General features: G+C 51.6%; 3 protein-coding genes across 5 annotated transcripts; all 3 read right to left on the bottom strand.

Annotated features, from left to right (window-relative positions):
* Positions 1-3260: 3260 nt before the first annotated feature.
* ATF4 (activating transcription factor 4) lies at positions 3261-5434 on the bottom strand. The gene is made up of 3 exons (XM_045465892.1): positions 5184-5434; positions 4261-4581; positions 3261-4174 (listed from the first exon to the last, which is right to left on the bottom strand). The coding sequence occupies exons 2-3, from the start codon at positions 4487-4489 to the stop codon at positions 3345-3347; spliced, it is 1059 nt and encodes a 352-aa protein (XP_045321848.1). The 5' UTR covers positions 4490-4581; positions 5184-5434; the 3' UTR covers positions 3261-3344.
* A 2244-nt stretch (positions 5435-7678) lies between these two features.
* LOC123591499 (mitochondrial dynamics protein MID51) lies at positions 7679-20759 on the bottom strand. 3 transcript variants are annotated; one of them, XM_045465890.1, is made up of 5 exons: positions 20651-20759; positions 14425-14575; positions 13309-13486; positions 12843-13105; positions 7679-12195 (listed from the first exon to the last, which is right to left on the bottom strand). In XM_045465890.1, the coding sequence occupies exons 2-5, from the start codon at positions 14566-14568 to the stop codon at positions 11389-11391; spliced, it is 1392 nt and encodes a 463-aa protein (XP_045321846.1). In that variant the 5' UTR covers positions 14569-14575; positions 20651-20759; the 3' UTR covers positions 7679-11388. The 3 variants fall into 3 exon arrangements, with proteins under 3 accessions (XP_045321846.1, XP_045321845.1, XP_045321847.1); XM_045465889.1 differs by lacking the exon at positions 20651-20759 and adding an exon at positions 20433-20544; XM_045465891.1 differs by lacking the exon at positions 20651-20759 and adding an exon at positions 18332-18487.
* On the bottom strand, positions 20547-20759 carry LOC123591501 (MIEF1 upstream open reading frame protein). Its single transcript, XM_045465893.1, has one exon. The coding sequence runs from the start codon at positions 20757-20759 to the stop codon at positions 20547-20549; it is 213 nt and encodes a 70-aa protein (XP_045321849.1).
* Positions 20760-21546: the final 787 nt, after the last annotated feature.

The raw sequence follows: 21546 nt of genomic DNA, 5'->3' as shown, positions 1-21546 counted from the left end.
CATGGGTCCTGGAAATAAGGAAATGAACAAGACAGCAAGATCTCTCCCATCGGAGAACTTACACTGTAGTTGGGGAATAGGAAATAGGTAGGGTCATGGAAAATAACAGTTAAGGCATAGGGGCTGGGACATTTGCAGAGTCCTCTTGGAAGGCCTCTGGGATGACATATGAGACCTGCATGAGAGAGGGAAGGAGCTCTGGAAAAATCTTGCAGGCAGAGTTTACAGCAAGTGCAAAGGGCCTGAGGGAGGCATGAGCTTAGCAGAAAGATGCAGGAAGGCCCTTGTGGCTGGAGCACAGCAAAGAGTGAAGGAGGGCGAAGTCCGAGCATGGTCCCTGGCCTGAGCCTACAGACTCTACAGGGGCCACCCCATCCCTGCCTTTTGTGGTTTGGGGAGTCTTTAGCTACAGGGGCCTGAGAAGGGGCATAGCCCAGCATCCTGGCCTTAAGCCTTTAGTCTGCACTGCCCTTCAGGGCACCCCAGGGAAAGGTTTCCCTTCAGTCAAATGGGGGAGTGGGTCACTGTCTCCAAGGACAGAGGATCTCACTGGCACTGGATGTGACAAGGTGGCTGGGTCACTTCCAGGGCCGTGGTCTCTCTCACCTCCTGTCAACTCTCCATGTCCCCCTCCTGTCCCACCCCACATGCCCCAGGCTGGGGCAGCTGCCCAGTCATACAAAGCATAAGATACTGTTGGGGGTAGATAGAAGGAAGCACTTGTAGTCGTAGATTCTTATTTCCCGTCTCGGATTTAAAAACTGTAAGGTCACAAAGCTGAAGTGAGGCATAGAGCAGGGGTCACAGGTGACAGCTGTGCTCATGTGGGGGCCTTTGGCAATGGCTGTAGGCTCCCCACTCTCCTCCAGCTCCTTCCCAAAGCCACCAGGGATGATCCACGTGGACAATGGGTGTTATCTTTTTTTTTTTTTTTTTTCAACGTTTATTTATTTTTGGGACAGAGAGAGACAGAGCATGAACGGGGGAGGGGCAGAGAGAGAGGGAGACACAGAATCGGAAACAGGCTCCAGGCTCCGAGCCATCAGCCCAGAGCCTGACGCGGGGCTCGAACTCCCGGACCGCGAGATTGTGACCTGGCTGAAGTCGGACGCTTAACCGACTGCGCCACCCAGGGGCCCCTTCAATGGGTGTTATCTTAATAAAGCCTCCACATTTGTGATCTGTGGCACACCACCTTAGCACCCACACACGCTTTCTCTGAACTCCCAGTTTAAGACAAGTGTCTGGGGTCCCCCTATAATCCTTCCTATAAGGAATTATGGAGCCATACCGTTTAAAAACATTCTGTGGAGTCAGACTGCCTGGATTTGAATCCACCTGGTAGCGGGGGATGTTACTCAACCTCCCTAAGTCATGGTTCCCACATCTGTGAAGTGGGGAAGAGGTAATCCTTATGAAAAACTTTTTGGAGGTGCCTGGCTGGACTCTTGACCTCAGAGTTGGGAGTTCAAACCCCACGTTGGGTGTGGAGATTACTTAAGATCTAATTTTTTTTTAGTTTTATTTATTTTGAAATAAATAGCTGTGTTGTTAGTGCAGAGCCCAATTAGGGTCTCAAACCCACAAACTGGGAGATTACCACCTGAGCTGAAATCAAGTTGGACACCTATCCAAGCCACCCAGCTCAAAAATCTTTTAAGGCATCTTAGGGGCGCCTGGATGGCTCAGTCGCTTAAGCATCAGACTTTGGCTTAGGTCACGATCTCACGGTGTGTGGATTTGAGCCCCACATCAGGTTCTGTGCGGACAAGCTTGGGAGCCTGGAGCCTGCTTTGGATTCTGTGTCCCTCTCTGCCCCTCCCCTGCTCTCACACTTTCTCAAAAACAAACATTAAAAGAAAAACTTAAGGGGCGCCTGGGTGGCGCAGTCGGTTAAGCGTCCGACTTCAGCCAGGTCGTGATCTCGCGGTCCTTGAGTTCGAGCCCCGCGTCAGGCTCTGGGCTGATGGCTCAGAGCCTGGAGCCTGTTTCCGATTCTGTGTCTCCCTCTCTCTCTGACCCTCCCCCGTTCATGCTCTATCTCTCTCTGTCCCAAAAATAAATAAACGTTGAAAAAAAAAAAAAAAAGAAAAACTTAAAAAAAAAAAAAAGGCATTTTAGGGACGCCTGAGTGGCTCAGTGGGTTGAACATCCAACTTCCATCCAACTTTGGCCTAAGTTATGATCTCACAGTTGCTGAGTTTAAGCTCCTCTGCGGTCTTTAAAAAAAAATTGAATAGAACTTAGTTTTTGTAATCTCAATGTGTGAGGCTGAGCAGATGCTGTTCAACCAGTAAATCCCCACATATTTAGCTGCAGTTAAGCTGCTTAAATGGGGCTGGGGGGTGGGGGTGGGATCTTGTCTGTGATACTAATACCTAGATGGGTGGTCCCTGCAGAGTAAACTCTGGGGAGACCCACAGCCTTCTGGGATCTCTGCCACCTCAAGGTAAGACCTGTACCAGGCCCAAGGTCCACTGTGACCCCCCCACCCCATGCCTCAGAGTAATGTTCCCATTTGGGTCATTGGTTGTATTCCAACACTAGGTGTTGGGAAAATCAGGGAAACATGGGCCTCCCCTCACCTTGCACACACATCCAGTTCCAAACTCAAGGAGCAAAACAGGTTTAAGACTTCATGCACTGGTTTCCCTTATCACAGAACTGAGAATACACATTAAGGGCTCAAACACTGCCATGGAGATAAAAAACCAAGGCTCCCTCCCTGGAGAGCTAGACCCACAAGACACACAAGATGAGGTGATGTGACCAGGATGGACTCCAGACAAAGGAGGACTTCTCAGACTTGAGAAATCCAAGTTGCAGTAGTGTGGCTTCCTGGTACTGTCCTGACATCGGCCAGCCTTAGAGCCCAGCTCTGGCCAGGAACTTCAAGCTACAGGTCGGTCCTCAACTCCCAGCAAAAACCAAAGACCCATTTTTCTGAGTTCTGGGAAGAGGCCTCTACAGAAATGTAAAAGAGAAACTTTGACTCAGGCAGGCCTATCTGGGCACTTAAGGACAGATCACAATGCTGCAGGAGGCAGAAGCCAGGCTGTACCTCCTGGCCACGAGCTCCCTCAGGGTAAAGCTCTTTGGCCTGAACCCCACTTGAGAAAAACACCCAGCAGCCTACTGCAGGGGGCTTTAAGTCCAACGAAGTTGAACCAATCCCTCCCTCCGGGGTGATCACAACCGCCAGGCCAAGGTTGGTAAGGCTGCCTTACCAGAGATCAGAAAGCAAGCACAACTCACAGAAGTACTTTCACTACAAAATAATTTATTACAACACACAGCTGCAGCACAAGCCTATGTACAAGCACATACTCCGCTGACAACCCCAACTAGGGGACCCTTTTCTTCTCCCTGGCCTTTCGGACCTCTTCTATCAAATCTTTCAGATACTGTATCTCCTTGGCCAAAGAGTCTGCCCTCTCTTTCAGAGCCTCGTTCTTCTTTTCTAGCTCTTTACACTCGCCAGTAAGGGCCTCTTGCTCCGCCCTCTTCTTCTGGCGGTACCTAGTGGCTGCTGTCTTGTTCTGCTCCATTTTTTTCAGCTTCTTATCCAACTTCTCCACCTTTACTTTTGCTGCCGTTTTCTCTCCAGGAGGATCATAGGGTTTGGGGCGGGCAGAACCACAGAGGGAACATGGAGACAGCTGGCTCTTACTTGGAGAGCCCCTTGAAGTCGAGGGGCTATGCTGGGGGGACCCCAGATAGGACTCAGGACTCATACAGATGCCACTATCATTATCTGAGGGGGCATCCTCCTCCTTTATGCACTGAGGGATCATGAGAATGTAAGCAGTAGAGTCTGGCTTTCTATCTCCTTCAGAGATATCCACCTCACTGCCTAGCTCTAAACTAAAGGAATGATCTGGAGTGGAGGACAGGGCCCCTGGGGAGAGAGAAAGAGGTTGCAGGAAGGTAAAAGGGGCAACCTGGTCTGTTTTGGGTAAACTTTCTGGGAGATGGCCAATTGGGTTCATGGTCTGGGGGGGCTCCTTATTTGTCTCCTGGACTAGGGGGTCAAAGAGATCACATGTGTCATCCAAAGTGGCCAAAAGCTCATCTGGCATGGTTTCCAGGTCATCTATATTGAACAGAGAATCAAAATCAAACTCCTTCAGATCCATTTTCTCCACCATCCAATCTGTCCCGGAGAAGGCATCCTCTGCAAAAGATTGAAAAGGAGTCAGATACACAAGGCAGCAAGCCCGACGCTCAGATCCCACCGGCAGGCAAAGGACTCCTACTCACCCTTGCCGTTGTCTGAGGCACTGACCAACCCATCCACAGCCAGCCATTCGGAGGAGCCCGCCTTAGCCTTGTCGCTGGAGAACCCATGAGGTTTGAAGTGCTTGGCCACCTCCAGGTAATCGTCTAAGAGACCTAGGCTTACTTCAGCCCCCAAACCCGACTGGTCGAAGGGGGACATCAAGTCCCCCCCCAACACCTCGCTGCTCAGGAAGCTCATCATCTCGGCCATGTCGCGGGACTTTACTGGAATCGAGGAATGTGCTTGATTCGAAGAGGTCTTTGTCGGTTACAGCAACGCTGCTGCTGGATGCCGTGAAAAGCCTGAAAAGAAACCAGAAACCAAGTCCCACTAGAGACCAGCCGGTCCCAGAACTTCATCTTTTCATCCTGGTGAGAGACTGGCCAAACTAGAATTCCACTCGGCAGCAGAGAACAGGGAACACGTGGCCTCAGAGCCATCGCGTCCACCTTCCTCGCCGCCCGGTCAAGCCGCACAAGATGGACGCCCTCGGGGCTGGGCCGTCCCTCCACTGGCCGCCAGAGGAAGGCGCGCCATCCTCAAGTCCAAATACGGCCTGGGCCGCCGGCCCCGCCCACACCCGCCCACGACTCACACCGCGCCACCGCCCTGCCCCGCCGCCATCTTGGCTCCTGCCACGTTTTGCTGGGAGCCGGACGGGGACGCGCCCCTGAATCGGAGGCCAGGGTCGTCGAGGACTTCTATCCCCGGGGACGGGGCGCGCTCCCCCAAACCAGAAGCGTCGGCGTCTCGGGGACACCCAAACAGGGGTCACGCGTCTCGGGCGCTCGTAAAACCGCTTCCCCCTCTGGGACGCCGCCGGCCGCAGGCCGCGCCCAAGCGAGCCGAATGCCCTCGCCGACCCGCGGGAGCACGGCCAGAGCGGCCCGGCCCCGATACTTACGCCATGGCTTAAGCCGCTGGGGGGTGCCGCTGCAGAGCCTGGTGCTGCTGCCGCCGCTGCAAAGGCCAATGCTGCCGCAGGCACTGCTGCCTCTAATACGCCATGGCGGCCGCGGACCCTGGGGGAGCGGAGGAGAGAGAACGCGCACTCGCACAGGAGTTCTACATTTACAGGCGGGAGGGAGAGAAATGGCCGCGGCCCGCCGGCCGTGGGTCCTTTATAGACTTTGCCTCTATGAGGACGCATCACAGGGCATATCCTTCCGCCCCGGTCACGTGACCCACGCCTCCTACCCACTCATTTTCGCCCCTCCGACGCCCCTACTATCTCCAACCTACGACTTTTATGTCCAGAAGGTAGCTGTGAAAAGAATGTGAATTATTTTTAGAGTCTCAAGAAAGGAAAAGGGCGCACTACTTTACACGGCAACTAAGATCAAAGAGTCACTTTCCCCTCTGGAGCGGGAGAGCGCGGAGGGATTCTTCAGACACACCTCGTTTCCGGTGTTAGCTTCGGAGGCGGGGAGAGAAGTCTTTCTGCCCAAGGAAGGTTTTTATTGTGAGGTTCGAGGCCGCTTGGTGGTCGCGCGAGATGTTGGCGGAGAGCGAGCGTCGAGCTGATTGGTTAGACATGGTGAGTCATATATATCTCGATTTTCTATTGGCTCTGAGCCCGAGGTGGGAGGGCTTCTCGCTGAGAAAGCCCAGGTCTGAGCGGGAAGGGGCGGAGTGGTGAGTGAGGTTCCCGCTGCTGGAGTCTGTTTTCGGTGGGCCAGTCTCGGTTAATTTCCCGCTGCAGTGGCTTCCGCAACTCTGCGCACAGGTAGCGGCCCGTGGCTGCGCCGGCTCCTTCCCCGATCTAGAGCGTTCAATGGTGACGACAGGCCGGAACCCGTGTGGCCCCTTCCTGCCCCCCTCAGTGAATCTCCGAATTAGCATCCAGTTTCAGGCCCTACATGAAATTAGGGGAAAGGAAGTGGCATTTCGTGTGCATTTCCACCATATGCAAGGCCTTAAGTAGCTGAAAGGGCAGACGACCTCGGTCGGGATCTCAAATGCTTCATGCCCACCCACCATAAAGGGCCAACTCTGCATCCTTACTGTCAACTCTCAAGTCCAGGCGGGAAGATGGATAATCTATAGCCCAGTTTAAGGTATTTTTACGTACCCAACCTGCTAAAATGTTTGCTATTCTATTAAAAGTATTCAGTCTATCACAAAGGAACTTCTTTTGGTTTATGCAGCTGCAGTTGCCCCAAGAGATTTTATTAAACTGGTATCTGTCACTGTCAGTTAACGCCCAATTCTGCGACTGCCCGGTGTAACCTAACCACTTCTCAGCAAGTCCCCCTAATGCCGCTAATGAGAGAAGCTTGAAAACCCACGCCCACTTGCGGGGTGCAGGAGGGTTCGTGTGTTTGGAAGCAGCGGTCCAGGGTAGGGCTTGCATTTTGCTCTCTATTAGGGAGCTACGAAGAGTGCCAAGAAAGCTCTTCACCATCCTCCAGTCCCCTTCCCCAGTCAGGCCCTGTGGGGGCAGAAACCTTAAGTTTCTGCCTCCATTTCGGTGGGCCATAGAATTATCTGTAGCAAGGCTGTGAGGTCAAAAAATGTGGGGAGCGCCGTCCTTGTCCGTTCATTGCTTTGATTCAGTCTAGCCCAACGATTTCTTTACAACAGCAAACCGAACTAACGCGATGAGGTGTGTGGCCCAAAGCCACACAGCTTTCCGTGGAGGCAGTATGGGGTAGGGCTTAGAAGACAGATTTTAGAGGCAACTCCAACAAAAGGATCCTGGCTCTTCCATTTAGTGGCTGAGACATCTTGGTTACACAAGTTATCCTTGCTGAGCCAGTTTCCTCATCTGTGAAATGAGGCTAATGATGAGTATCCTTATGCTTAGAATGAAGTAAGATTATGTATGGAAAGCATTGAGCAAAGTGCTGATAAATGCTCAATAAATGGTTACTACTATTATTAGAACTCAGGTCTTCTGATCCTGACCTCCCACTCCCCACTCCCCATTTTCCTTTATCATCCTGCTTCCTCGGGATGCTGGTACTACTAGTATTTATTGAGTTGATGAAACCAACAACTGGTACATGTAAAGCATATTGCAAAGTATGGTTTTTGTATTGCTTTGGAGAAATCACAAATGTCAAGATATAAAGTCTAGTCTTACGTGCAAAGGCACTTAAGTATCCCTGAACCATTACACAAGTCTTCCAAGGTGTACCGAAGAACCCATGGGGCATGTATCAGGAGACCTGTCAGTGCCTCCTTACAGATGACTAGGCAGAAGGTTGAGAATTAAAGAAAGTAACGTTGCCCCAGTTTTGACACTGCAGAGGTCATTGATGAATGGCTCCAGGGGCAACCTGTCCCATCCATTCTGTCATGGAGACCCAGATCAAGCACTTCCGAGGTTCTAGCTGAGAATGGAGAACCAGTACCGCTCCTGTAGGAAAATGTTTCATACCACACACAAGTCAACGCTGTGGGAAAGGAGATTTTTATTTTTTCTTTCCATGCTGTGGAAGGACATCATTTTCCCCAGCTTTACTTCCTCCCTCAAGGAGAATAAAAGATAGCAGTTCCCCAGGTCTCAGGGCGAAGCTACTTCTATGTGGACCTAGCCAAGGTGGGACAGAAAGACCAGTGACTGATTCCAAATCTACCAGCTGAATGTATCAACTGCTACTGAAGGGCAGGCAAGTGACTGGAAGGCAAGTGGTGGACTTGGCCTCAGGGACCAAGAATTTAAAGACTACAAGGTGATCTGAACGAAAAGGTAAACGCGCTGGACTCCATCTCGGAACCCACATCTGGGGGGGCACCCGGGTGGCTCAGTTGGTTAAGTGTGTGACTTCAGCTCAGGTCGTGATCTCACAGCCCAGGAGTTCAAGCCCCGCATGGGGCTCTCCGCTGTCAGCGCTGAGCCCACTTCAGATCCTCTGTCCCTGCTTCTGCTCTCTCAAAAATAAACTTAAAAACAAAAAAACAAAAAACAAAAAACTCACCTAGTATTTTGGCCACTGAGAACCAGCAGTGTCTAAAAGGGCCACAGCCTAACAGATCGAGTCTTAAGTGTCCCTTACCATTGTCTTTGGCCTGGACCTTTAGCAGGAAGAGCAGAGTACTAAGAAACCCTGTGAACACAAGTTTCCAGGCAAGGTCACAGCCTCAAGGAAGACAGGCTACGGCAGAGGACTCCAACACAATGCAGGCTTTCCCTACTTACAGAACCCCCGCTGGGGCCTCTCCAGGAGATTGTGATCATGAAGCTAATTCCTTGTCAAAACCATGGGAGTTCTCAAATTGGAGTACAAGGGAGCAAAATCAGCTAATCTGGGATGTAAACAGGGAGACCAGCAGGGGCCGAGACCCAGGAGGAAAGACCGTAGGCCTCGACACAGCTTTTCCAAACGTTAACTTTGATCATTTATTTGAAGGGGGAAAACAGTCACGACAAAGCATAGAATAAAAATACTGTTATCCTGAACTCATTTTTCAGGAAGGGGCACCAGGGAAAAAATCAAAATATACTTTGGAATGGATTATGCTTTCGAGACAATGAGTATATTTTTAAGCATTAGGCTAACTCTGTGGTTCGCTAACATAAATGGTGCAAAAAAATTTCCAGAGAAGTAGGAGCTGGTGCCATGACTTCAGGCAAAGGTGGGAGTTACTGGGTACATAGGCAGGAGAGTGGTGGGGAAAGGCACGACGTCCTTCCCCAAAGATTAAAACAATCAGGAGGGGGTGCAGAATGTTGTCCTCTTCCATCCAAGAACCTCAACACACTGGACAATCTTCCACATTTTACAAGGCTTGCCTAGTCTCAGTCACCAAACCCACTAGGACCAGGGCCAAGAATTTCCACTGCTTCTTGTTCTGAGGACTTCCAGGTGGTTCTTGCTTGTGAAACGGGAAAGCCACGGTTTTTGGTTTTGTGAAACACAGTTAAGAGACAGAGATGCCCGTGTTGCTCTTTAAGAAAAGAGATAAACCCAAATGGCAGTTACACTTGGCTTTGATAATCTGGGCTTAAGTCTTTAAAATCTTTTGTTTCTTTCCAGCTCTCCTTCCAATGCTTTACATGCAATTTGGTCAGAGATGCCAGCTTGAGAAAACTAGACTCTATAATACATTGGGAAAACCGACTGCTTTACCTCAATGAAGACTAACCCACTCTTTTGCAGCCTCCCCTCTCCTTTCCCTCTAATGGATCTGAGAGGCGAGCTCCGTGCTCCGGAACCACCAAGGTCAGGCTCCACCCCATCCCCTCCAGGCCAGTCACCGAGGGCAGCACTCAGGCAGAGAGATTTCCTTTAAACCCTAATTTGACTCTGATGAACAGCCAGGGTGCAGAATCTCTCTCAGGGTTCCGGGTTTTTTATGTTTCGTTCTCTCTCAGGAGCTTCATACAAATGAAAGAGCTGAGCCACTTTAAGGAACCTCTGCATACATAGAGAGGAGCAGGAAATTTTTCCCAATAGAGTCGAGGTTAACCCTAGTTCACCCTCCTAACCCATGACAAGAAGGGGGCAGGACCGTCTACCCTAAATTCAAAGGTAGTTGAGGGTTCAATGCTATTTAGAGTCATTTCATGCTGCTGTCGTTGGGAAAGAACGAGACAGCTGTGGAGAGCTTCACCAGAATCTCACCGATGGAGAGGTAGGAAGAATAGAAAAAATAATAAAAGTTGATGGGAGAACGAAATACTGGATGGGCAGATCAGAAACAATTATTACTGGCTTCTTGCCACGGACAGGACAAAAGCACAACACAAGACGCACAGACGTCGTGTATTAAACACTCCTCCCCACCCTCAGGATACTTTGCAATACACACAGCGCAGTTTTAGCAGCTGGAAACAAGAGGGGGCAGAGCAAGCTGCACCGCGCCGCCCCCCCCCCCCCCCCCCCCCCCAGTGTTTTATCCACGAACTCTCTCCCTAGGTAGCACCAATCTCCCCAGGAGCGGGCTGAGACAGGACGGGGAAGAGGTCAGCGCAAGTCTGCTGGCCCTTCGATGGTGCCTGGGGGGCTCGGCACGCTCGGCTCTCACGTTCCTGTGGCAGAAGCTGGGGAAGGAAGGGCTGGCTTTGGGCCGGTTCCTGCTCTGAGGCAGCATCCTAGAGGGGCGGGGCCTGATGGGAGGCCACCAAGCCTCGACTGGTGACTGGATTTTCCAGTTAGTGTTCAGACACCTGTCAACCTCCCCCAAGGCTGTGTCCTCGAAGGCTTCGTCCTAATTGGCAACAAGCAAGGAAGGGGCTGAACAACAGCACTTGTGCAGGGGGGGCGGTGCCCCGGCAGGCAGCCCCTTCTTCCCTCCCTCGTCCTCCTGTCCTCCTGCCACTCCGCTCTCGCAGCTGATCTGGACCAGCCAAAGGGGAGGTCTAAACACCAGGCACACGCACCCTCCCCAGGCCCCCCTCACCACCTCCAGCTCCCCCGCGGCACCCTCACAGATGGCCACTAAAAAACACAATCTCCAGGCAACTTTGCATCCAGTTTATCTTGAGCCTCACTCCTGCGTGGGTCAGTAACCGTGTTCCCAGGAGGGACCTTCTCAGCACTTAGGAATCTGAGCTGGTCAGGACGTGGGGGGCATGGGTTGCTTCTCCAGGAACCTGGGTCAAGAGCCAGCTCTTCTCCCGGTTTTAACCCCAGAAATTCTAAATAGCGTCTGAGCGCTCACTCTGCAGAGCTCAGCTCGGAAACGTGCCGATCAGAACGCTTCGGTGACATTCAACTCAAAGGCAACATCTTGACGAGGCAGATATGCTCCAGGGAGAAAAGCAAAACAGAAGGCGTGAACAAGAGGAACAGACAGAGGCGACACTGGAAAGAAAACAGGCCAAAGGGCAGACAGGAGCAGAAAACCTGGGCCAAATTGCAAAACAGCAGCTCAGGTCAGGCCAGTGCTTCACCTTCTCAATTCATTCCAGAAAAGTCAGCCTGGAGCAAGGGGGCGGGGAGGAGCAGGAGCACAGTGTTTGGTAACAAAAATAGAAAGGGCTGGGTGAGAAAAGAGGAGGCAAAGAGATGGCATTCTAATCAGCATGAAGTGACCGGGGCGATGACCAGCAAGATAGGAGGCACCTAGGGACCCTGTGAGGCACCAGCTGTGCAGCCACGTGTTTCTAACGGAGAAGCCAGGGTCTGACCGCCTGACGTCCACTTTGGCCTTCACCTGCCCTACGTGTGCAGCAGCACCTCCGGCTCAGACAAGGAGCAATAGAGAGTATATCCCAATTCATCTATTTCTTCAGGAGTGAGCTCTGCAAACAAGTTCACCTTGGGGTTCAGGACACTGGGCAGGACTCCGGCCTCTAAGTAGCTGATGAGTCCCCTCAAGGCCTGCAAGAATCGGTCGGCCAACATATCTGGAGACCAGTCAGCCTCCTCCTGGGCCAAGTGGAGGATGACGTTGGTGAGCTGGCTGGCAGTGAGGTGGCCCAGAGCCGGAGTGGACTTGCATATGGCCTTGAGGATCTTGAGGCACAGAGATCGGCAGCCCGAGTCGGCCTGGTCCAGAGCCCGCAGGCGTGCCGTCTCTGCGGGCCGCAGGCTCAGCCGCCATAGGTTGTCATACTGGGCCAGCCGGTGTGGTCTGGCTACCAAGACGGTGTCGCCGAGGGTCACCGACGGCAGGAAGTCAATGACGAGATGCTTGTCGCGCTCATACTGCACTTCCAAAGTCAGGGCTTCTGGGGGTGGTGCCGGTCGGATCACGTAGTCCAAGAGGGACCCTATGGCTGGCCAGTTGATGGAGCCAGCCACTACCTTCTCAAATGTGTCTGCCACCGTCTTGGGGGAAAGGTAGCCCCCTACTACGCAGCGGTCCCAGTAGCTGCTACCACGAGGAAAATACTCCGGGTTCTCACGGCGAACCAGGCAGAAGCCGGGGACATTCATGATGGTGTCCTCACCAGGGATACACGACCACAGGTTCTGCTCCAGCACCAGGGGCACGATGAGTTGGATGTGGTCAGCTGTCACCACCTGTTGGAGCACAATTAAAAAGGTTTTGAGGGATTTAATCTGCTCAAGGGAGAACTTTCCCCAAACACAGGTCCCACCATCTTGTATTCCCCCATCAATAAAGGAAACGACGAATTCGTTCAGAGCAAGGATTTGAACCCCAGTCTGTCAGAATAAGGAAAAGAAAAAAGAAAAAGAAAAACAAAAACAAAAACAAAAAAAACGAAAAAACAGAAAGGGTTAAGGAAGACACAACAAGGGCTACGGCAGCAGGTAGACTTCAGAAACAGTAAGACCTAAGACTTCAGTCTTTCTGGCACGCCTGGGACACCGATCTTCTGTACCAAGAGCACTCTTGAGAAACGGCTTTTTTTGTTTTAAATGTTTTACTATTTTTTTTTGAGAGGGCATGAAGAGAGTGAAGAGCGCTCGTGGGCACATAAGCCGGGGAGGGGTGGCGGGGGGGGGGGGGGGGCGCGGGGGACAGAGGATCCGAAGCAGGGTCTGCGCTGTCAGCACAGAACCCGACTCAGGGCTCGAATTCACGAACTGTGAGATCGTGACTTGAGCCGAAGTCTGACGCTCAACTGACTGAGCCCCCCAGGCGCCCCCGGAGAAGCATCCTGGTCAGCACCCGACCCTACCCTTCGTGAGAACCACCTTGGTACCTGCAGGTCGTCATAGAGGCTGCCACTCAGGTACATGTCCCGGAGCGGCATGTCCGGCAACTTGGCCCGCAGGAAGCTCCGGAGCTCGGCACATATGTCCACGGCAGCTTGCTTGGCCCGAGCCTGCTCGCCAGCAGGGATGGCCGCCCGGTTCCGGTAGTAAGTAAGAAGTTTCTCCTGCAGGGACATGCGGAGCCGTGACTTCTTCAAGTCTACCTGGCCCTTCCTGGCCAATGGCTTGGGCCGGGGCGGGCAGAATGTATCTGCCAAGGCAAGAGAGAGAGGCACATGAGCTCTTCCCGCGCTCGCTCAGTCCACAGCTGCCTCGGCCCCGGAAAGGAGGGCCTGGCACGAAAGTGCGAGCACGGTGCCTGGCACACGGGCGCTCAAGAAAGGTCTGCTGAAAGCGGGGGCGGTACTGAGCACCCAGAGAGAGGCCCCGGAGGGGCGGGGGCCTTGTCCTCACCTGCGTCAAAGGCTGAGGAGTCTGTGGGAAGGGTCTGCAGGGACCGGCTCAGGCCTGTCTTCATTTCTTTATTCAGCAGTCGGGGCGAGCCCATCCAGTTCGGTTCTTCCCAGCTCCTCTTCCCTGAATGGCTCAGGCGGGTGGGGCTGGTAGGGGCACTGATCGCCCTATCGTACATCTGAAATAGCAGAGGCCGCAGCATAGGAAGCTTCCTGCCTCCGTTTCCCTTCTTCTCAGCAGCTCTGCCCTAGGGGGTTCGACTACTATTTTTCAATAACTTTAGTTTTACTCTAGATTATGGAACACTGTGCTCCGTGCAGAAAATCTCAGGAAATACTAAATGATGCAAACAAGAAACAGATCTACCATAAGGACACAACACAGACACGACTGTTAATATTTTGGTCTGGCTCCTGCTGGGAAACATGTAGGTATATACTTAGGATCCTACTCTACGTATACTTGCGAAACTGGATTTTTTTCACTCATCCTTTTTATCATCTCCCCACTGTCACTGAAAACGAACCCAGTGGTCAACATTATGTACCTTTTCTGACTATTCAGCATTGTACCTTATGAACGTACCATAATGTTGAACACGGATTCATTTATTTAACGGATATTTACCGAGTGGCTCCTACATGCCAGGCGTTGTTCTAGGTGCACAGAGTCAAGCAGTAAAACACAGAGACCCAATCCCTGCCCGCATGAGTCTGCAGTGCGGTGGAAGGATACAGGCAACGTGTAATAAACAAGTTAAATGTGACGTACGCAGTCAGAGATAGATGTTAAGAAAAATAAAGTAGAAAAGGGAAATAGGAAGTGTGTATGTGGTGGGAGTGTTGCTATTTCAAATCGGGGAGTTAAGGAAGGGCATTTTGGTTATTTGTAGTTGTTTACTCACTGGGATAGACTTATTTGTATTGCCACTGATTTCTTCAGGGCGGAGTCCTAGAAGTAGACTTGCTGAGTTCTCCTATGGGCTCATCTAACAATGTCAGATTTCCAGGTTATGCCCCCATTAGCAGTATCCGAGGCTCATTCAAGGTCAGCTCCACTTTACAGAGGCAGCCTCATCCGCCTCCCCCACCCCTGGCCCTGGCTGCGCCCACTTACCCGCTTAACTGCCAGTGTGGCGATGCCCAGCATGGCTGCTCCGCCCACCCCCAGCACCAGCCGGGCATTGGAGAGCACAAAATCAATGGCCGTGCCGATGCCATTGTCATCCTTCTTGCCTTTGCGCTCACCAGAGCCTGCCATCTCTCACCTGAGGACGAAGTCAGAACACAGCCATCACCACCTGGGACTCAAGAGCCACCCCTCCTCCCTCCCCCATCAGGCCACGCCGCAGTAGGGACAGGGCATTCTATGAATTCCAGCAACCCAAATCCTCCTGCCTCTAGCCTGCATGCTCTAGGGTCAAGGGAGAGATACCATGCCCCATGACATATCTGCATATGCAAGGGGGGGAGGGGGAAGAATGGATCGAGCTCATTGTGAACAAAATCTCTCCACCAATCTACTGAGGTTGTAGAAAGAGAAAGCCTTAGCTCAGTGTCCGTCAATCCCTTCTTATGTTATATTATATTATATTATATTATATTATATTATATTATATTACCCTACCATGCACTTCAACCCTCTCCCTCTCCCTTCCCACCATGGTAGCGTAGATTGTTTTGATCCTTTGGCTACCACTTCCTGTAAGGTGAGACCTGAGAAGGTCTCACCTAATAGACTAGGTTAGCAGATGCTCATCCAGTCCCATGGCGCCACTTCACACATAGGGAGGTGACCTGCCAGAGGCCCCAGAGACAGGGAGTGGCAGAGTCACCTCCACAACTCAGGATTCCAGCTCCTAATAGGCTGCTTTTCCTACCATCATGTTTACCCTTTACCCACACCAAACTTTCCCACTCTACTTTCTGCAAAAAAAATAAACCGTTAAAAAAATAATAATAACATGGACCAGACTACTGCACACGGAGACATAACCTCAAGTCCACACATGAGAAAGGTCCAAAGGGAAAAATAACTCTGTGGACACTCCCACTTGACAAATGCTTTGCTTCTTGGGGAAAGTGTTCAGGTGGCGGGGGGGGCACAAGGAGTTCAGGTGAGGCTGGCACGGTGACACTGAGTGTAAACCCCAAGGATGCTGTAGGCTTGGCTGTTAACTGGGAAAACACACACACACACACACACACAAACACACACACCCCCATCTACCCAAATGCACTTGAAAAATGAACTAAAAAGGAGCTCATGGGCTCAAGACCAAAGAGGCGGCCTCTCGTACAGAGCTCCGGCAAGGGGAGCACACACTTGCTCCCTGGCAACAATGAAGTCATCCTGACTGAAGTTCCCCGCGTCCCCACATAAGCCCGTGAGAACCGTGGGGCCGACACAGAGGAAGGATGGCAAAGCGGTGCAGATCTGAGCGCTGCTCTTACCACTGCTGCTCTCCGACCTCCCGCGTCCAGCACCCCAGGAATTACACAGGGAAAGCCAGCTGTGCACCACTCGGGGTCCCAACATGCCCAGGATGGGAGGAGACAGAGACAGGATCCCTGGGTGCATCTTCCAGTGTAAGTAACCTTATTTCTTTCTTTCTTTCTTTTTTTTTTTTTTTTAATGTTTAGTTTTGAGACAGAGACAGAGCATGAATGGGGAAAGGGCAGAGAACGAGGGAGACACAGAATCGGAAGCAGGCTCCAGGCTCCGAGCTGTCAGCACAGAGCCCGACACGGGGCTCGAACCCATGAACCGCAAGATCATGACATAAGCCAAAGTCAGACGCTTAACCGACTGAGCCACCCAGACGCCCCCGTAACCTTCTTTCTAATACCGCTACAACTAGGTATTGCTGGCTTCACCTCTCCTGGCCCTTGCCTCTATCCTCCCCGGCCAAGGGAAGGGAAGGGAAGGGAACGGGAGGGAAAACGTTTCTGACTCTACTACTTCCAGCAACTGAGTTAACTAAGAGTCATTGTCAAGTCCAAAAATATTTTTCCCTAACCAGAGTTCACAACTTTGGTGGCACTTTTCTCTACCTTTTCCGGTCAACAGAAGCTTCGGGCTTAGGGACATAATGGGAGACTACTTGGCCAAATGAAATACGTTCCCACTTGCACAGAGCAAGCAAGGCCAAGGGGAAGAGTTAAACTATACATTACAGGTGGGGTCAGGGAAGAACACTACTCATCGTCCCTCCAGTGGCCACTGAGACAGAGATGGCACAGATCAAACTTGGCCAAAGCAGAGTAATTCAATCAGGACAGAGTAGCACTTTACACACGTGTTCTCCACACATAACAATGACCAGTGTTTTCTTTTTATTTAGTTAGTTTTTGAGAAAGAGAGCAAGAAAGGGGCAGAGAGAGGAGACACAGAATCCCAAGCAGACTCCGCGCTATCAGTGCAGAGCCCGACGTGGGGCTCAATCCCACAAACTGGAAGATCAAGACTTGAGCCCAGATCAAGAGTTGGACGCTTAACTGACTGAGCCACCCACACACCCGTTTTCTTTCTTTTAAACAAAAGAACCTTTACTGATATGTTTATAATAGAAACACTGGATGCAGGCACCTCCTTGAACGTGAGGCAGCAGGACCAGAAGGGGATGTCCTCCACCCAAGTGAAAGCCAGAAGGAGCCTCCCTGGGCCATTTAACCCAGGGCCCATCTGATGGCTGGTAAGAACGAAGCAGTGATGTGGCATAACAGAAAAGAGCCTGAGTTCTCAAGCCGGCAACTCTGAGGATGAGTACTTGCCTTTGAGCCCTGATTTACTAGCTGAGTGACCTCCCTAAGTTACTTAACCACCCCAGCTACGAAAAGGGATAACTACCCCCGCGTGGCCTGAATCAGCAGGTTGTAGTGAGGAAAAAACATCTACAATACTGAATGTGAACGCTTTATAAACTGGAAGAGTACCCCACAAGTACGAGCTATCGTGAAGTCTTTTACAATTTCCATTCACAGGACAAAAGGTCACCTTCCAGAAGGCAGGCAGCAGTCCAGACTGTCCTCTCAGTTACATTCTACCTTCTGAGCTAGAGCTAAGAAATGGCCTCTAAAGCTCACACTGATGCTCTTCCACACCTCAGACCCAGACCATTAAGTTGGCAGCTTGTGAGAAGGCTCTCCCTTATCTAGTGCCGTGTGCTCCCCCCATCTGTGGACCAGGTGATGCCACCGGTGACCAGGGAGAAGAGAGAATGTCCATGAGCTTCAACAGCGAGATAAAAGCTCTTGTTCTAAAACCTAACTTGTTTCAGTCTAGACTGCTTATCTACCGTACATTGTCTACTCCGGTTCTGTGGCTTAGCCTGCCTATTAGGACACAAGAATCCACCTGGCATGACGGGGAAGGGGGAGGGGGGTGGGGGGTGGGGGAGCCTGGCTCCTCAGTGCCATCAAGGAAGAGAACTGTTGGTTACTGGGTTTAGAGTTTCAGTTTTTCAAGATGAAAACATTTTGGAGATCTGTTATGCAACAATGTGAATATTCTTTTTTTTTTTTTTAAGTTTATTTATTTTGAGAGAGAGAGAGCGAGCACGTGCCCATGAGCAGGGAAGGGGCAGAGAGAGGGAGAGACAGTCCCAAGCAGGCTCCACACAGTCAGCACGGAGCCCCACGTAAGGCCTGATCCCAGGAACCGTGAGACGGTGACCAGAGCTGAGATCAAGAGTCAGATGCTTAACCAACTGAGCCCCACAAGTGCCCCAACGGTGTGAATATTCTCACTGCTACTGAGCTCTACACTAAAAACTAATGAAAACGTTTTTTAAAAAGAAGAGGACAAAGAAGGAGGAGGAGCACTGACATGGCAGGCAGGGCTGGGGATGGAAGGTCTCAGCGCCGGTGACATTTCCGGGCCAGTTATTTAACCTGTCGCCCCAGGTACAAAAACGGGAACGGACATACTCATTGCCCCGAAGGAGCGGGGATGAGGCGTAACAGTGGCCCTGCAGCTTCGGAGGCAGACCGCACAGAACCGTGAAAATTTCAACTTCTCTTACTTGAGAAAGCCACAGGTCTTCAACATGTCTGGCTCGAGCGCACACGAGGACAACTGACACTCGCTGAGTCACTGTGCTGGGCCCGTTACACGTGTTAATTCCCAAATCCTTACGCCGCCACCGTGGGGTCGCAGTGTTACCTCCAACGTACAGATGAAGAGGCGGAGGCAGAGGTTAAGTCACTGGCCCAAGGTTATCGTGTCGGTAAGCTGCGCGGCCAGGATCCGAACCCAGAGCTCGTCTGCCGGAGAGTAGTGCAGAGGAGTCCTAAGGCCTGCCACCCCGCCTCGTTCACATCTTATGAGCCAGAAGACCTTAACCTTCTTGGAGGCATTTTGGCACATTCACTGCCGTGTCCCCAGGGCCAGCGCTGTTGACACATAGATCCTATCGTATCTGTGGCACAAATGAGCCGTTAACCCTATGGCGGGGGGGGGGGGGGCGGATTTCTGGTTTTTTGAGGAGGTGGTGAAGGCAATCTGTAACCCAACTCACAGGGAAAACAGATGGACACAGAGACTCAGTAACGATTTCTCTTTCGGATCCGCTACCCTTCCCGGCGCAGGCAGGCTCCCGCGGGCATCAACCCTCCCCTGGCCCTCCCCTGCCGAAGGCGAGTCTGCAGTCAACCTCAGTGGCCGAGGGGAACCGAAAGCTGTTACATAAGGCTCCCCGCTCCCCCCGGCCACTTTCCCCCTCTATGGAAAACAGCACCCTCGCCCAGCCGGCAAGCCTTATACCCCAGTTATCCTTCGTTTTTCTCTCTCCGCTCCCAGCCTCAGCCAACTGGCCACCGAGCCCCGCTGCCGCGCACACTATGCAAGTGCAGCTGCCCCATCACCCCAGTCGCTCAGGGTCGTCCGGCCGGACTTGCTGCCTCCGCTCTCTCGTCAGCAACTTGTTCTCCACACGGCCACCGCCACGATCCCTCTTCAGTGCCATTCCCCTGCTTTCCAGAGCTGTGACCGTCCCCCTCCTATCGGATGTCACAATCTCTTCGCCAGGGGGGTCAGTCTCCTTGCAGACTCGGCCCGACCTCAACTCCCGCCACTCGCCCCACAGGCGTGCTGTGCCCGCCACAGCAGACTCAAGTTTCCAGACTACCGTTCCCACCGCCATATTTGCCCGTTCTTGGCCGTCTGCATGGCAAGCTTCTATTTCTCATTTGAGGCGGACCTCAAACGGCCCTTTTCTATAGCCACCTATGACCCCCCCTACCACCTCCCTCCTCAGGCCGAATTACGTCCTCGTCCCCATCTCCAAGCTCTTTATGTGACCCTCTGGCACAGAGTTGCTCCCCCTGGAATTACTTTCCGTTCATCTCCACATCAGACCAAGTCCCTTGATGAACCGTATCGTTCACCTTTATCCCAGAGCCTGCCGGAACATGCCAGGGCCATAGAAGGCCCTCTGGAAAACTTGCCGAACTAAATATAATCACTAGGTTATAGAGGGACTTCTTGTTAACACTGGTATCAGGAGTAAACAGAGCTAACCTACCACCTACTAAGCACCATTCCAAGTGCTGTGTGTACGCAGTCTCACTGGATTCTCAAAACGACTGCACAAAGTAGGTACCGTTCTCTCCATTACAAATGAGGAGATGGGAGCTTGGAAAAGTCTAGTGATTTGCCCTAAGTCCCACCGCTATTAGCACCAGAGCCAGGATTTGAACCCAGACACGGTCCCTTGAAGTCCACACACACTATGCTTGCTTTGTAGGCTGTGTCGTAACAGAATATAGTCATGTCTGGGGAATGTGATCTGACCCATAAGGTAACGGAATCCACTGAGAGTGAGCCAGCCTGGAACTGAGCTCTAATACTTTTAACCAGGATCTTCTGTAACATTTTCAGAAGTAAAATGTTCCAGGAAATAAAATGGTGATAATAATTTTATTCTGGCGGGCCTTGAAACGCAAGGCCTATTTTTTCTCAATAAGGAAACTTACTTCTATTAATGTCTCTAATTCCTCCATTGATTTCTAATGACTGAAAGACTATGGTCACTGAAAAGAAACTGTCCCCTCTCCTGGCCCCCTGCATCAAAAAGAAAAAAGAAAAAGAAAGAAAGAAACCTATAGGATTAAGTGTCTACCTACCTGAGACTGCTTACTGCATCTGTGAGGTAGGGATGGGAAAGAGCAGGAGTGTCTACGAAGACACCTTTGAACTCTTTCCCTTGGAATTAGGAGGAGAGGGGAAAGGAGGGGATCCTAAATAATCCCCCCCAATTTGCTGTGGAGGAAGACCAGGCCCTTTTCCAGCTGCCTCTCCCGGGCCTCAGGATCCTCTAGCTTCTGGTTTTTCCGGAACTCACGGCGGATGGAGGCAAGATAGAAGTCTCGATCAGTGTAGCGAAGCTCTCGACCCTGGCGCAGCAGGGCCCGGTACAGACTGAGCACCGCCTCTCGGCTCCATGGGGCCATGGGGGACTGGCGGGGGCTGGGCGTCAAGCTATAAACAGAAGGGAAAAAACAGAAGCCTGGAATCAGAATTAACGATAGAAGGGTCTCTATAGAGACTACCTAAAACGCAGGGGTTCTTAATCTGGGTCTCAGAGATGCCAAGGTCACATTATGACTTAGTGGCAGGGCTAGAAGTAGACCCCAGCCTCCCAGTGTCCTCTCGGGGAGAGTACAGGTTATGCTGAAGGGCCAGGGCTTGAATCCTGGCTCTGCCGTTTACCGGCCATATGATTCCGGGCAACGTACTTAACCCTTCTGAGCATCAGGTTCCTCGGTGGTAAAAAAAAAAAAAAAAAAATGCAGATGACATTATATGTTAAAGAGTACCTACCACATGGGGTTATTTTGAGAACTGCATGAGATAATGCACATATAGCATCTCTAATAGAATTCCACTACGAGGGGTGGTCTAGAGTGGTTGAAGGCAAGGACTCTCAGCCACACTTGAATCCTGGCACCACCGCATATGCAGTGATTACCCTGGCAAGTTTCTTAACCTCTCTGCGCTAACCTCAGTTCTCCACTTGTAAAATGAGGAGCAAGACTGTATTCTGCCCATTTGGTTGGTACAAGGATTAAATGACTTAATGTATGTAAATGGGTCTAGAATAGTGCTTGGCACCTACAAAGAAGCACGCTATCACGGCCGGCTATTACTAGTGGCCCCCAGCCCAATAAATAGTAGATTTAGTTTTGCGTGAACCGCCACCATCTGCCTTCAGTAACAATGAACCTTTACACAAATACT

The sequence above is a fragment of the Leopardus geoffroyi genome, chromosome B4 (genome assembly GCF_018350155.1).
Source record: "Leopardus geoffroyi isolate Oge1 chromosome B4, O.geoffroyi_Oge1_pat1.0, whole genome shotgun sequence".
NCBI lineage: Eukaryota > Metazoa > Chordata > Mammalia > Carnivora > Felidae > Leopardus > Leopardus geoffroyi.
This window is presented reverse-complemented; position numbering and strand designations above follow the sequence as displayed.